The following is a 16799-nucleotide window of genomic DNA, read 5'->3' as shown; positions in this document are numbered from 1 at the left end:
GTTTTTTGCTCTAGCAGATAAGTGGTGACAATTTAATCTTCTATTTTGCTCTTTCTGTGTTCCATCTCTTCAACTCTGTTCATGTGGTTCTCCATCATGTTGACAACATCTGAAACATTGTACCTCATATTTTGGATTGTGGTTTCTTGTTTTTCCAGAGCTTCTAATGCCTCTGTTTGTTTTATCTGAATTGTTTTGGGTTGTTTTTCAAAGCTCCTCCTGGTTTTTGCTTGCAGTGTTCTGTAATTCTTCAAGTTTGTCTTTCACCCATTGAAAATATTCAATTATTGTTCATTTAAATTCTGTGTCAGAAAATTCCATCAGACTTTTTGGCTTCAGGAAATCCATTAATACTGTATCATTTTTTGAGGGTGGCATCTTGCTTGTGAGACTGTGAAGTAGCCTGCTTCTTATGTGATATTGCTGTGGTAGAGTTTTTCTTGTCTGAAGTGATAACAGGTTCTTGATCTGTAATCACTGCTCCAGAAGAGATTGAGGCAGCTACCCTGCCTGTGTTTCTCTCTGAACTTCTGACCCAAGGGAAGATTTGTTTCAGTTTGATGGAGAGAAGGCCTGTAAAAGCAACTTCTTCTGTCAGACAACTGTTACAGCTAGGTCAGTCCAAGGATCTCTGGACTAAAGGCAGTTAATTGACTGGACATGAGGTGATGCAAGATGAAGCATGCAAGTTGGTCATGTGCAGGAACCTGAAAGGAAAACCAGGAAGCCTTGGTTTTCCCTTGGCAAACTGGGTCTGATGCCTCACTCAACCTTCAGCTGTCTACATTCTGCTTGAGCATAAGGGGTCCCACATGATGCAAACAGCAGGGAATCCTACAGAGTACCTCACTCAAATTCCAGCTGTACAATTCGCTCCTGGTAGCATGAACCTGGTGGCTCGCTTTTTGGCTCACTCCAGCAGCTCGCTCTTAACTTGCTCCCAGTGGTTTGATGCTGGTGCCTCACTCCTGGCTTGTCCCTGGTGGCTTGCTCTGGGTATGGTGTCACACCAGTTCTAGTTTCTCTCTGGGTCTGTTGTCCAGGACTATCATTGTTGATAACAGATGTATCTTTACTGAAAGCAGAGAATACCATAAATATGTTTTCTTGTGTTTTATGGACTATGTAAAGGTATTTGATTGTGTGCATCATAATAAATTATAGATAACATTGAGAAGAATAGAATTCCACAACACTTAATAATGATTCTGGGAAAACTATACTTATATCAAGAAGCTGTGTCCAAACAGCACAAGAGAACATGTATGGTTTAAAATCAGGAAAGATGTGTGTCAGGGTTGTATCATTTTACTATACTTATTTAATATGTATAGTAAGCAAATAATTCAAGAAGCTGGATTATATGAATTTCACTGTAAGCCCAAAGGCAAGCTCTTTGAATCTACTAGGTGCTCCATGAGAGATGGATGGGCAGTTTCCTTCTGTTTGATTTGTTGTTGTTGTTGTTGCTAAGTGCCGTCGAGTCACAGGTGACTCATAGCGACTCTATGAAGGAGAGTCCTCAATGCTTGGGTGCCTTTCATCCCCTCTCCAGGTTCATAGGGTTTCCGGAGGCAAGCTATTATGGAAGTGGATGCCACTCCTCCTTCCATGCTTGTTTTAATTGGAGAGCTCCACCCCACTCTCTGTCCACACTGGGTAGCCAATCATTAACACAGTTGACACATCAGTGTCACAGTGTTCAGCCTCACAGCAACCACAAGTGACCGTGGTACTGCAACTTGTACATCAGGGCTATATGACCTAGAGGAATGTCTGAACCAAAACAATGAAAGACTGAACGAAAACAATGAAACCCTTTTGGGCTTGAAGCCGCTGCTGCCTTCAATCCAAGGCCAAGCCTGGCTTGCCTGGCTCCTGAAGGCTGAGTAGTTCTTCTCCGGAGACTGCCACAACCCTCGCACACACAGCACCATGCTCCCTGGCAAAAGCATCATAGCCGACCTGGGTGGAGCAAACCTGGGAGAGCATGGCCGCCTCCTCTCCCCTCTTCTCCTTTTGGGCTTGAAGTTGATGCTGCCTTCAACCCAAGGCCAAGCCTGGCTTGCCTGGATCTTTGAATCCACTGGCTGCTCCATGAGAGATGGATGGGCAGTTTCCTTCTGTTTGATTCCAGTCTTGAAAAATCCAACAGAGGGTCAGCTGTTAGTTGATTATAACTTTATGACCGTGAACAACAGTGGATTAAAAATGAAATACCATGAAAGGTGAAAGAAAAGTTTACATACAGAAATGTTGGGGACCACTTATCCTACTTCTCTGAGGGAAATGATGCCTGGAAGAAATGAGTAAATAAAGACACAAGAGACAAGCAGCTTACATAGGCAAAACAGCACAGGACAGGACAGGACAGGACTGGCCAGACGGGAGGAAGCAGGACCGGCCCCAGACAGCTGTGCTTATCTTTATTTATACCTTTTGGAAACAAAGAGATGGTTCACAGGGAAATAGAAACTTTAAGGGTTGCATCATAGAGCCCAGGTGGGCGGGTACAAATAGAAACATTAAGATTACCAGAGGGCTCAGATGGACTGGGTACATAGATACATTCAACCAAGACTTCTTTGTATTCATAAACTGTGCTTTCTCTCATCTTGCAACAACCTTATCAAGAGAAGGAATAATAATCAAAGTCAGTGTCTAAAGATGTATGAGAACTCCTTGCAATCTTCCTTCTCAGAGCACCTTGTGAGCTCTGCTGACAATCTTTTTTCTGAAGACACCCTCTGTGTACAAGGCACACAGCCATATTCTAAGGATGCAGTCCTTTACATTCTTTGGTTCCCTACACAGAAAGAATCCTTCTTGGTTGGTTACCAGAGATGGGAAATTATTTTTGTTGTGTGCTGCCAAATCAAGTGATCCTACAGTAGGTTTTCAGAGGAAGTAATTTACATGGAAGGAGATTGCATATCTTATTCTTGAAAATATGGGAAATCAACAAACAAATGGATAGAGAAGCTGTGGTATATTCACACAATGGAATACTATGCTGCATTGAAAAACAAGGAACTCATTCAATATTATTCAAAATGGGTGACACTGGAGGACATTAGGCTGAGTGAAGTATCTCAGCACAAAAGGACAAATACTGCATGGTGCCACTGTTGTAAAACAGAACTGACCTTGGGGTTGGGGAGAGACTGAGAAAGATGGGTCCAATAATGTATACTGCATTGAAACAGATGAGAAAGTAAACTGTTTAAAAGGGATATGTGATTAGTTATTTTTGTCACGACAGGAGTCTAGACCAAAGGCTAAATGGTGGAGTGGACCTGGGGGAGGTTTGTAAAACAATGAAAGAATTTTTCTTTTACTTTTCCAAGAGAGTAGTGTACTAGGGGGGAGGGTTGGGAGGGGAGAAAAGTGCAACAATGAATGAATGGAAATTCAAAGTCTCTGTAAATTTTTACTGAAATTAATAATACATTTAAATTAAAAAAAGAGAAAATATGGGAAAGAAGGGACACTCATTAAGATTGTCAAGAGAATGATTGGCACAAATTAACTTTAACAAAAGAGAAAACACAGATAGGTGTACAAGAATTATAACCAACAGTAGATATACTAATGGGAATGGGGCTTGTAGGAAGGAGATGAGGAAGTGGCATTGATTACATTATGAATTATATATTTCAATTTGATCTCTTAAGAACCGATACTACACTTGGTCTAGCCAAAAGGCCAAGAAGAAGTGATATATTCAATTTAAGATTGCATGTTAATATACTTAATGTTTATAAAAGAAAAATCATTACTGGCTGAATCCATCAAATGCTTCACTGGAGAAGGAGGGGCAATCTCCTCCAGTGCCAGTCAGATCTGATTAGACAATGCACAACAAGAAAAAAAAATAATTGACAACTTAAGAAAAAAAAATGAATGTGACTATCAGGATTGGAGGAAAACACATCAACAGCCTGCATTATGCAGATGACACAACCCTGCTTGCAGAAAGAGAAGATGACTTGAAACGCTGCAGAAAAATCAAAGACTACAGTCTTCAATAGGGATTACATTTCAACATCAAGAAAACAAAAATCCTCACCACTGGACCGAGAGGCAAGATCATGATAGATGGAGGAAAGTTTAACGTTGTCAATTATTTCATTCTACTTGGATCCAATTATAATTATCATTCATTGTGAAAGCAGTGAAGAAATAAAAAAGAAACACATGTAGCATTGGGAATATCAGCTGTCAAAGAACTCTTCAAAGTGCTCAAGAGAAAGGATATCTGTTTAAAGACTAAGGTACACCTGATCCAAGCTTTAATATCTGCAGTTGCTTCCTAGGCTTCTGAAAGTTGGACAGTGAGTAAGGATATCAGAAGAGGAATTGATGCTTTTGAGTTGTAGTGTTAGTGACCAGTAACTATATCCTGTGGACTGCCAATTGTTGTTTTGTATTTTTGAGTCACTTGTGACTCATTGTGACCCTATGTACAAAACTCCTAAACCCTGCTCTATTCTGTGCCAATCTTACTGTTTCTGAAACACCTACTCCCATTACCCATCACCAAATCAATCCATCTCATCGAAGGTCTTCCTCTCTTGTGCTGTCCCTTCACCCTCACAAGCATGATGTCTCTCTCCAAGGAATGGTCCCACCTTGCAACATGTCCAAACTATGTCAGACGAAGCTTCAAAATCCTTGTCTCCAAGGAGTAGCCTGGCTTCCCCCTCTTTTAGATGAACCGATTCGTTCTCCTAGAGGTCCATGGTGTATTCAGTACTCTTCTCAAGCACCACAACTCAAAGGCATCAATTATCTTTCTATCATCCCTAGTCATTGTTCAGCTTTCTGATGCCAGTAGAACAAACAAATCTGCCTTGGTGGAGTGTCCTTAGAGGAAAGGATGGTGGAATTTATCAGGAGACACCAGTTCTTTGAAAAATAAATTGTGCTGGGAAAGGTAGAGGATCAGAGAAAGAAAAGATGATCCTCAATGACATGAGTTGACCCAGTGACAGTGGGCTTGAGTAAGGCATAAATCGTGAAGATGGATCACAATTGGACAAAGTATGAATCTTTTGTTCATTGGGTTGATATGTGTTGTAATTGGCTTCATAGCACTTAACAACAACAGGTGGCTGTTTTGAAATTCCCATTCTTTTCAATGTTAGCCTTAATTTGTTATGATCCACACAGTCAAACACCTTTGTATAATTAATAAAGCATAAATAGACATTCTTCTGGTATTCTTTACTTCCAGCCAAGATACATCTGACAAAAGCAATGATATCTGTGGTTCCATGGCCTATTCTAAATCCTGTTTGAACTTCTGGCAATTCCCTGACTAGGTACTCTTCTAGCTGTTTTTGAATGATCTTCAGCAGTATTTTGCTTGCGTGTGATATTAGTGTTATTGGTCAATAATTTCCACATTCTATTGGATCACCTTTCTTGGGAATGGAAACAAATATGGATCTCCTCCAGTCAGTTGGCTGGGCATCTTTCCTCCAAATTTCCTGGCACTCCTGATGAGCATGTCCAGGGCTGCATCTGTTAGTTGAAGTACATCGTTGGCATCCATTGATTCATGGGGCCATATTTTTCACCATTTCTTTCAGTGCAATTTCAACTTTTTCCTTCATTACTATTGGCTCTTGTTCATATAATAATTCCTGAAATGTTTCAGTGTCAGTCAATTCTTTTTGGTAAAGTAACTGTATATTCCCTCCATCTCCTTTTGATACTGCCTGAATCATTAACATATTGCCCATAGCATCCTTCAGTATTGCAACTTGTGGCATGAATTTCATTGGTTAATCTTTGACATGTATCTGGACATACTGAATTAATATAAGTGCACCATTATCCCTCCAATTGTGTATTGTCCCTATCTTGTCAACCATCTCCTATGTGGTGTAAGTGTCCCAGACCACTTAGTGTGCTCATGTTAAACCTATACCTAGAACAAGAGGCTGTTGTACAGACAGAGCAAGGGAACATGACATGGTTTAAATGTAAGAAAAGTGTGGGTCAGGGGTTTATCCTCTTTCCAGATATATTCAATCCATATACTGAGCAAGTTATTTGAGAAGCTGAACTCTGTGAAGAATAATGTGGCATCAGGATAGCACTTACTGAAGAAGAAAAGATTAAAAGTGTCAACAGCTTCATCCTACTTGGATTCACAGTCAACACTCTCGGAGCCAGCTGTCAGGAATCAGGAGATGTATTGCACTGGGAAAGACTGCAGTCAGGGACCTCTCCAAATTATGGAGGAGCAATGATGTCAGTTTGAGGACTAACAGGTACCTGATTCAGACCATGCTCTTTCTCTTACTTGCTATGCATCTGAGAACTCAACAGTGAATAAAAGTGGTGGAATAATTAATGCCTTTGAGCTATGATTTTGTAGATGAGTACTGAATATCCATGGACTACCAAGAAAACAAAAAAATATGTCTCAGGGAAGGTATATCCAGAGTGCTTCTTGGAAGCAAAGATGATAAAGCTTTGTTTCACATACTTTGGGAATGTTGGTAGGAGGGGCTGTTCCTTGGAGAGGGACATCATATTTGGAAAGGTGGGGGCTTGGTGAAAGAGAGGAAGACTTTCAACTATGTGGGTTGACACAGTGACTGCTGCAGTGGACTTGAGCTTGTCAGAGATTGTTAGGATGACACAGGATAGGACAAGTTTCAGATCTGTTGTTTACAGGGACGTTGTTATGTGTTGTACATGATTTAATGGTCTGACAACAGCAACAACATACAATATAATATCTCCACCAGACTGGTATGGCAATTGTCTAATCTCCTGCATTGTCATTTCCCATCATATGAATCATATTTATTGGCTTATAAATAAATTCTGCCCTACCAGTTGCTGTGGACTCTGACTCTGTGTGTGTTAGAGTAGAACACAGAGTTTTCAGTTCTGGATTTTGCAGATGTAGATCACCAGGCCTTTTTATTAATGTGCCTGTTAGTAGCTTAGAACCTACAGTTTTTTCTTAGTGGCTGAGTACATTAATTATTTGTACAACCTAGAAAATCCTAAGTAAATTATAATATTACCTATATTACAAACCCAATTTTTAACCCCTTATCTCCTTTCATCTATATAACATGGTTTTTGTATTATCCCTTTCAGAAAAAAAATTATTTGAGTAAAAATTTACAAATTATATTGGATTTAATTCAATCACCCACACACTTTTTATTTTATGACATTAATGAAAATTGGTAACTGTAATTCTTTATAATGTACATAATCTTATTGCATATTGCCTTTCTTTTTATCCAACTTACCTATTTTTTAATTTTTGCTTTTCTTTCCCTCCCTTCTCATTCCTATTTAGCCTCAAAAATGAAGTCTATCTGTATGTGAACCTTTCTAGCATTTTAAATTTGTGTCAGTCAATTTTCATGTAAGGATATTTTAAAAATATATTTGCAATTTCTATTTCCTCATTTGTGTTTTTCTCCTAAACCACCCCAGCTTAGTTTTGTCCTAACCCTTGTGCTCACATAGCTTTTGCAAAGTCACTGATGACTTCCAAAATGTTATTGGAAAGGCTTTAACCACAGATAGAATATTCTTTTTCTTTTCCTTCCACTTCTTATCAGTGGTTACTTTTGTCTCCTTTGTTGTGTCTCCCTCCCCTGGCTGACTCTAGATGTTGATTTAAGACTCAACTTTTAGCTAACCAGTACTTACATGCTCCCTGCCGTTAAGTAAATTCCAATTCCTAGCCACCCTTCATTGGATTTCTAGGGTTTCATACCATATCTGGAGAAGACTGTCTATCTTTGTCTGAAGAATATTTGGTGGATCAGAGTTGCTGGAGCCACACAGCCTTTTGAATAGCTATGGACTGCACTATTGGTTGCACCAGAGAGACATTCACTCCTTAGAATAACCAATCAGATAGGATCACATGTGTAATTTTGGTCCAAGAATAAATCCTTGAAGGTGGGAAGGGATAAAATAGAACAGATAATGGATATGAGAATTATAGGAAGGGAAGAAAATGTGATAACACTGTTGTGTTGGTTGTTACGGACTGTCAAGTCACCTGACACTCATAGTGACCCTATATACAACAGGTCTGAAGCCTGCCCTGTCCTGAGCCAGTCTCAATGACTCTGACACACCTTCTCCTATTATCCCAGCTACCATGTCAATCCATCTCATCCAGGGTCTTCCTCTCCTGAGCTGTCCCTCCACCCTTCCAAACATGATGTCCTCCAGGGATTGGTTCCTCCTGACCACGTGCCCAAAATATGTGAGACACAGTTTCAAAATCCTAGCCTCCAAGAAGAATCTTAGTTTCAATCTCTCCAAGACAGACTTATTTGTTTTCTTGGTGGTCCATGATATTGGTCATTACTCTTCTCCAGCACCACAATTCAAAGGCATCAATTCTTCTGTCATCTTTAATTATTTTCAGCTCTCTGATGCACAGTAGGGAATTGCAAAGATCATGGCCTGGAGTAGGTGCACCTTAGTCTCTCAACTGACATCGTTGCTTCTCACTACTCTGGAGAGATCTCTGACAGCAGATTTTCCCAGTGAAATACATCTTTTGATTCCTGATTGCTGGTGCCGTGAGTATTGATTGTGGAGCCAAGTAAACTGTAATTGTTAACAATCTCAATCTTTTCTCCATCTATCATGGTGCTGTCAGTTGGCCCAGTGGTGAGAGTCTTTGTCTTCTTGATGTTGAGCTTCAGTCCATGTTGGAGATTACAGTTCTTGACCTTCTGCAGCAAGCGTTTCAGGTCCTCCTCAGTTATAGCAAGCAAGGTTGTGTCATCTGCATAATGTAGGCTGCTGATTTATATTCCTTCAATCCTGATGCCATATTCCTCCTCATAAAGCCCAGCCTTCCAAATGATCTGTTCTAAACAAAGATTGAAAAGGTATGTGGCAGGACACATACCTGATGCACTCCTTTCCTGATTTTAGACCATGCAGGGTTTTCTTTCTCTGTTCTGAGGACTGCTTCCTGTCCAAGTAAAAGGTTTCACATGAGCACAGTCAAGTGTCTTGAGATTCCTATTTTCCTCAAAGTTAGCCACAATTTGTTGTGATCCACACAGTCAAATGCCTTGGCATAGTCAATGAAACACAGATAGAGATTCCTTTGGTACTCTTTGCCTTCTCCCAAGAACTAACTGACATTGGCGACAGTGTCTCTGGTGCCGCAACCTCTTCTAAACTTAGCTTGTATTTCTGCTAGTTCTCTGTTGATGTACTCTTCCAGTCATTTTTTTATAAACTTCAGCAGGATTTTACTTGCATGTTATTAGTGATATTTTTTTTTATAATTTCCATACTCTGTCAAGTCACTATGGATATTGTAGTTAATGTTTTGAAACAAAATGTGCATGATTGATTGAAAAATCACCATGCTTTATAAACTTTAATTAAAATAAAGATATGATATATGAATATAATATATAAGATATAATATATAATATATATTTCACTCATATCACAATAATAAAAGATACATACATATATCTATATATCTATAGCTGTATCTTTCACTTTCAGCAAGCAAGGTTGTGCCATCTACATAATGAAAGTTGATAATGAGTTTTCTTCCAGTCCTGATTCCACATTCTTCTTCATAAAGCCCAACTTCTTGAATGATTTGCTTGGCAGATAGATATAAATTTATGTGATATATGTTAAAACAAAATTTATTTGTTCAGCATGTTCTTGTTATGTACCATTGTTGCTTACCCTGTGTACAACCATTCTGAACCCTGCTCTATCCTGAGGCAATTTCATTATCTCTCACACAAATACCTCCTCTCCAGGACAAACTTATTAGTTTTCTTAGCAATCTGGTATGATCAATACTCTTCTCTAGCACCACAACTCAAAGGCATTGATTCTTCTTCTGTCATCCTTACTCATTGTCCAACTTTCTGATGCATTGCAAGTAATTGTGAAGAACATGGCTTGAATCAGGTGTACCTTAGTCTCTAGACTGATAGCACTCTGAAAAGGTCCCTGACAGCAGATTTTCTCAATGTGATTCATCTTTTGATTTCTTGGCTGCTGGTACCAAGGGTGTTAATTGTGGAACCAAGCAAGCTGAAGCTGTTGACAATCTCAATCTCTTCTCCATCTATCATGGTGCTGCCAATTGGTTCAGTGGTGAGAATCTTTGTTTTCTTGTCGTTGAGCTTCAATCCATATTGAAGACTACAGTCCTTTACTTTCTGCAGCAAATGTCTCAGGTCCTCTTCAGTTTTAGCAAGCAAGGTTGTGTCATCTGCATAACTCAGGTTGTTGCTTAGCATGTAGATATTATTTATATAGAAACAAGCCCCACAATGGGAGAAACATGTGATTTACAGCCTCTGAAAACCTGCTGGAGCTATGAGTTGGTTCTGATTCAATAGTATATAGCAACAACAACAAAAAATGTATGTATATACGTATACATATACATATACATATACATATACATATACATATACATATACATATACATATACATATACATATACATATACATATACATATACATATACATATACACATATATACCCTGGACTTTTTTTCCCCTGACCTTAGCAAATCCTAGGGATTTCAGTATTACTTATATGCTGATGAGTCTCAAATTTTTGTCTCAGCTCTAACCCTGCTCTGGACTGCCAACATCTCATCTGGATGCCACAGGCTTTGACATTTCAGAATTAAAATATAACATTTTTTTTTAAATTTGCTCTCTGTCCTCTACTTTTCATTTCCAAGAAAAGATATTTACCCAGTTCCTTAGGCTCAGCTTTTATAAACATTCCCAACTCATTTTTTCATCCCACATCATATTATGAGGGCTTTACTATCAGATTAAATCCAAAATATGACCACCTGGCACCATTTCTGGGACTATACCCTAGCCAAGAACACCATTATCTCTTCCTTGGGTTTTGAAAAATAGCCTCTTACTGGGTCTTTTATTGTTCTCTCTCTCTTACATCCAAAATAATCCTTTAAAAATATTAGATTGTATTTCTCTCCTGCTCAAAACTCCCAATACATTCCTGTTGTTGTTGTTCTTGTTGTGTACCATCTAGTTGGAACTGGCCCATAGTTGACTTTCCAGCACGTTTTCAGAGGCACTGAACACATGGGAGGAGATTTGCCATATATTTTCCGCTGAGAAGCTGGTGTATTAGAATAGCGTGGCTTTGGGAACGCAGCATAGATTCTTACCACAAGGCCACCAGAGCTCCCTAATATATTCCTATCCTATTTAAGATTAATCTAGAGATTTAATGAGGCTTTCAAAGGGCCCATGCAGTCTAACCCTTGCTTAACCCACTTTATTAATTTCTTATTTTCTTTCTTTCCTGCCCTTCTTTCAGTAGTCATCTTTTTCATTCATTGAACACAAGAGCACATATTTACCTAAAAATCTTTACACTTGTTTTTCTACCCAGAGTGCTCTTTTTCCTGCACCTGCTGACCCTAAACTATAAACAAGAGGATTCAACATTTTGGTATAGTTTGAACTTTAACTTGTCAGAAAAGCTTTCTGTAATATCTCCATTTAAAGTACCAGTATCTGTCTTTATCTGCAAGGAGAACAGGTTATACCACCTGTGCTAACTTACTAAGTGCTAACTTACTAAGAAAAATGGCTGTTTGAAGCCACCAGCCACTCCATGGCAGAAAAGAACCCATGATCTATTCTTGTAGAGTATGTTGTTGTTGTTGTTTTTATGTGCTGTTGAGTCATTTGTGACTCATAGTGACCCTATGTACAACAGCCCTAAACCCTGCTCTATCCTGTGCCAGTCGCACTGCCTCTGACACACCCATCCCGATTACCCCAGTCACTGAATCAATCCACCTCATAGAGGGTCTTCCCCTCCTGCGCCGTCCCTCCACCCTCCCAAGCATGATGTCCCTCTCCAAGGACCTCCTTGCAACATGCCCAAAGTATGTCAGACAAAGCCCCAGAATCCTTGCCTCCAAGGAGTATCCTGGTTTAATCCTCTCCAGGGTGAATCTGTTTTCTTGACAGTCATGGTACATTCAATACTCTTCTCCAGTTCCACAGCTGAAAAGCATCAATTCTCCTTCTATCCTCCCTAGTCATTGTCCAACTCTCTGATGCATAACAAGTGATTGCAAAGACCATGGCCTGTATCTTTCTTTCTCTCTCTCTGTAAAGAGTATAGCCAAGAAAATCCAAAGAAGAAGTTCTAAAATTCACCCCCCCATCCCCAGCAAGTATCTACTGTCTTACCAGTCTTAATGGTAAGAAGCTGTGCTGCAAACCCAAAGGTACATGGTTCGAATCCACCACCAACTCCATGGGAGAAGGATGGACAGTCTCCTCCCATGTGCTTTGCTGTCCCTGAAAACCTGCTGGAATGTCAGCTACGGGTCAGCTCTGACTCGATAGTAAACAACAACAACAACAATTCCTTAGATGCTCAAAAATATTTGTTGAATTTTTTTAATAATGACAGTCCTACATATATGTTAAAGGACATATAGTTTTAGAATAAGAAGGATAGAGGTAATGTATTTCTATATTAAAGAGAAATTGAAAATTAAATAGAAATGAGTCTTTAAATGATAGATGGAAAAGAGCATGTGTGGAGAAAATGGTCTAGAATAAAGAAAGGAGAGTCTTAGAATTCTTAAATGGCTTTTAGGAATTTCCAGCTGTGGTAATCCTGTGTTGAGAACCAAGACCAAGACCCAGAAGGAAGGTTTTCAGCAAACTTAATGGTTCTCATTAGGGATTTCAGAGGTGCATCTATGGTGAGGATGGGGCCAAGAACTCTTTCTAGAAATGTAACAGTCTTAGTAAAGCTAATGAAATGAATGGTCATAATGCTGGTGGCACTATGGTTCATTGTTAGGCTGTCAGTGGAAAGGTGGATGTTTTGAACCCACATAGCGCGTTGGGAGAAGAGATCTGTTGATCTACTTCTGTAAATATTAAAATATGGGAAACCTGTGGGGAGGTTCTGACTTGTCCTTTCTTGTTGCTAAGTGCCATTGAGTCAACTGACACTCAGGGCAACCCTATGAACAGAACTTTGCCCTCGCCTGTGCCATTCTCATTTTTTTCTGATATATTTGAACCTGTTGACATGCCAACCCCTCTTGTCGAGGGTCTTCCTCCCATTTGATGACCATCTACTTTCCAAGCATGATGTCTTTTTCCAAGGACTAGCATCTCCTCACAACATCCCCAAGGTATGTGAGATGAAATTTTAACACCCTTGCCTCTAAAGAGGCATTGCACTTTCTCTAAGATATATATATTTTTTTTTTTTTTTTTTTTTTCCCCTTTTCTCTTCTTCTCCCTGCCTCTTTTGAAACAAACAGTCCCTCGGCCAAGGACTATCCACGTAGGTTTGTATCCAAAGACGAAATTTGTAGGTGAAAGGAGTTAGGAGTCAGCCTTCGTTAGAGACTGGTTCATTTCAGGGTCGAAAATATGGAACGCTTCACGAATTTGCGTGTCATCCTTGCGCAGGGGCCATGCTAATCTTCTCTGTATCGTTCCAATTTTTAGTATATGTGCTGCCGAAGCGAGCACTCTAAGATATATTTTTCTTTTTGGCATTCCATGGGATATTAAGCACTCTTCTCCAACACCATAACTCAATGGCATCAATTTTTCTGTTGTCTTTATTCATTGTCTTAACTATCAGAAGCATAGCAAGTAGTTGAAAAGACCATGACTTGGATCAAGTACACTTTAGGCTTTAGATTGATTCTGTTGCTCTTTATCACTTTGGAATGGTCTCTGAGAGCTCATTTTTTCAATGAAACATGTCTTTTGATTTCTTAACTGCTTTTTTTTTTTACTTTTTATTTTATTATTTTTGTGTGAGTGTACCGTCAAATCAGATCTGACTGGTACAGGAGGAGATTGTCCCTCCTTCCCCAGCAGAGCATCTGGTGGATTTGAACCATGTGCTTCTGAGATTGTAGTTGCAACTCCTTACCACTAGGCCACAAGAGCTCCCCTGATTTCTTAACTGCTTTTACAACGTATGTTGATTATGGATCCAAGTAAAATGAAATAATTGACAATATCAGTCTTTTATCCATCTAGCATGATGTTATCTTTTTGGTTTTTTTGATGTTGGGCTGTAATCCGCATTGAAGGCTCTAGTCCTTGATCTTCAGCAGCAAGCATTTTATGTCCTCTTCACTTTTGGCAAGTTAAGGTCATGTCATCTATATAATGCAGGTTGTTGATGAGTCTTCCCTCAATCCTGATGTCATATTCTTCTTCATATAATCCAGCTTCTTGAATATTTGCTCAATATACAGGCAATAAGTATGGAAAAAGATACAGGTGTGACACACACCTTTCTTGATTTTAAATCATTCAGTGTTCCCTTGCTCTGTTTGCACCATAGCTTCTTGATCTAGGTTTCACATGAACCTAGTGTTCTGGGATTCCTATTTTTCTCAATGTTAGCCATAATTTGTTATAATCCACACAGTCAAATATTTTTGCATAGCCAATAAGACATAAATAGACATCCTTCTGATATGCTCTGCTTTTAGCCAAGATCCATGTGGCACCAGCAGTGAAATCCCTGGTGGCACAGCCTCTCTTCCAAGTCCAGCTTGATTTTCTGGCACTTCTCTGTCTATGTGCTGTTCTAGCTGTCCTTTAGGATTGCTGTAAGTCAGAACTGACTCAGAGCATACAACCAGCAACATGTTTCCTAAGCCTATGCCGCATGAGGCATCAAGAATGGCAAATTGTAAACGTTAACTCTTACGATGATGAGAATGATATCTCTGATTATTGCATTTCTGAGTGGACTGGGTCAACACAACATTTCCCTTTGGAGTTGGATTGAAAAAAGTTGATGCACTTGTTTCCAGTTTCATGGGTTACTTTTTTTCTAAGATTCTGTTCTCTAAGGAGTCAAGAGACAATGAGTACAAGGAGACAATGACATAAACGGAAAGGCACAGAACAACAATAACAACAGCATAATGCCATAAAGCTTACATTGCATGATTTTGGCCATGAGATTTGTTTAAAAAGGCCGATCATGATTACCCTGCAATATTTGGATCATTTAAAAAGGTGTATTTGTGTTAGCTTATATTCATTATCTGTCTTAATTTTTTTGTTTCATTTCTTTTTGCCTAGAAGGAGAAGAAGATGAGGATGAGGATGAGGAAGATGAAGAAGAGGAAGACGAGGAGGAAGATGAGGAAGATAAAGATGCCGATTCCATGGATGAGCGCTTGGACAGTGACGCTGAGCTGCCTGGGTTTACTCTCCCTGGCATCACATCTCAGGAGCCTGGCTTAGAGCAGGGGCACATGGGCCCGTTGGAGAGAGTCACCTACCAGGTGCCAAATGCCATTGAGTGGGAACAGCAGAATCAAGGCCTGGGTAAGAGTCACATGCACTTCCTTGTCCTCTCTCTCTCTTTTCCATTTTTCAGGGCATTAGTTTTCTTTCAGTGGCATTAATCATGAAGCAGAAAGAATTTTCTGTTTCTGGGGTGACTTCGTTTGTGGAAAAAATTCAGTTACTCAGTGATGCTCTAAAACATCTGGGCTTCAAAACAGTGTCTAGTTTTTCCGTCAAGAGCCTTGTTGCCTGATCTTGGGAACTCACTAATCTTTCTTTCTCCCAGAAGGAAAACAGTTACAGGTTTTAGGAAGGCTTCCACACAAAGAGGAGATGTGTGTAACTACGTGCCAAACATACGGCACAGGCTGTGACCATCGAACAAATGCCTTTTCTAGCCATGCCATTCTAGAATGCATACACAGAGGGACATTCTTCGCTTGCTGTTGTGTCAGCATTTGAGCCTCCCCAAACTTTTCCTCCTCATTCTTACACCTACCATTGTCAAACACAGTCTCATCCCAGTGATTAGCGTGAACACAGACTCTGGCTGCCACGCCCTTGTGCGTGGCCCATATTTGTAGTGAGAACCTCTGAGGATACAGGCTGACCAGACCCAGCACTCCCCTCCCTGTCTCTTTGTTGTATTTTTCAGGAGGAGGCATATACTGAGCTCTGAGTGTTTCCCCAAAACCTCACTCTCTTGACCTGAAGTTAAGTAACCTCTTTTCCAAAGAAATCCTCCCTCGAAAATTCTCTAGTACTGCAGTAGGCTGCTCTTTAATCACTTCAGTTGGTTTAACCAGATTTTGAGTATTTCACTAAAAACCTGGATGTGATAATGTTTTTCTCCTCTCAAGCAAAATCTTTTTTAGATCAGAAGTGAGAAAGAGTGAGTTCATTTTAAAAAAATACGGGGGTGGGAAAAATTGTAACGTCTGTTTATGGTATGGTTATGTAGCTTAAAATAAGTTTGCATTTTTCTACCCTTATACTTATAAAACATTATTACATCCAGGTTTTCATGTGAAATACCCAACAAACCATGTCTGCAGGTTTCTGGGCGAATAACATAACCAATGAGTAAAAAGTTTTAGGACACCTGGTGGCAGATGGTGCAGGAAAGGTAAGTGAGGGCTGCATATGAAGGGCTTTAGATGCCAAAAGGTTTGCACTTGTTCTTTGTGAAAGAAAGCAGGGAGAAAGTGATAGAGGAGAGAGAAAAAGGTCGTTTATTAGATTAGTGAGGTAGTCCATGTGCAAGCAAAGGAATGTCCAAAGTAAGGCAGAAGGATTGAGAGTAGAGAGAGGAGACAACTTCGGGAGTATTTTTTTTTTAAAAAAATTTTTATTAATTTCAATGAACATTTACAGAGATTTTGGATTTCCATTCATTCATTGTCAGACTTTTCTCCCTGCCCACCCCCCACCCCCATTTCGCTCT

General features: G+C 39.6%; 1 protein-coding gene and 1 pseudogene across 1 annotated transcript in view; both read left to right on the top strand.

Annotated features, from left to right (window-relative positions):
* The window catches only part of LOC102864746 (chromosome unknown open reading frame, human C14orf37), a 237780-nt gene that overhangs the window by 85102 nt on the left and 135879 nt on the right, over positions 1 to 16799 (top strand). The window contains exon 4 of the mRNA XM_006891764.1: positions 15146 to 15394. Coding sequence (XP_006891826.1) covers positions 15146 to 15394 — 249 coding nt within the window. The remainder of the gene's footprint in view (positions 1 to 15145; positions 15395 to 16799) is intronic.
* Positions 16468 to 16799, top strand: part of LOC102857426 — a 5809-nt pseudogene continuing 5477 nt past the window's right edge.

The sequence above is a fragment of the Elephantulus edwardii genome, unplaced genomic scaffold, assembly GCF_000299155.1.
Source record: "Elephantulus edwardii isolate Elephantulus edwardi_28Jun2011 unplaced genomic scaffold, EleEdw1.0 scaffold00104, whole genome shotgun sequence".
Classification (NCBI taxonomy): Eukaryota; Metazoa; Chordata; class Mammalia; order Macroscelidea; family Macroscelididae; genus Elephantulus; species Elephantulus edwardii.
The sequence above is the reverse complement of the archived record's forward strand: the minus strand, read 5'-3'. Positions and strand labels throughout refer to the sequence as shown.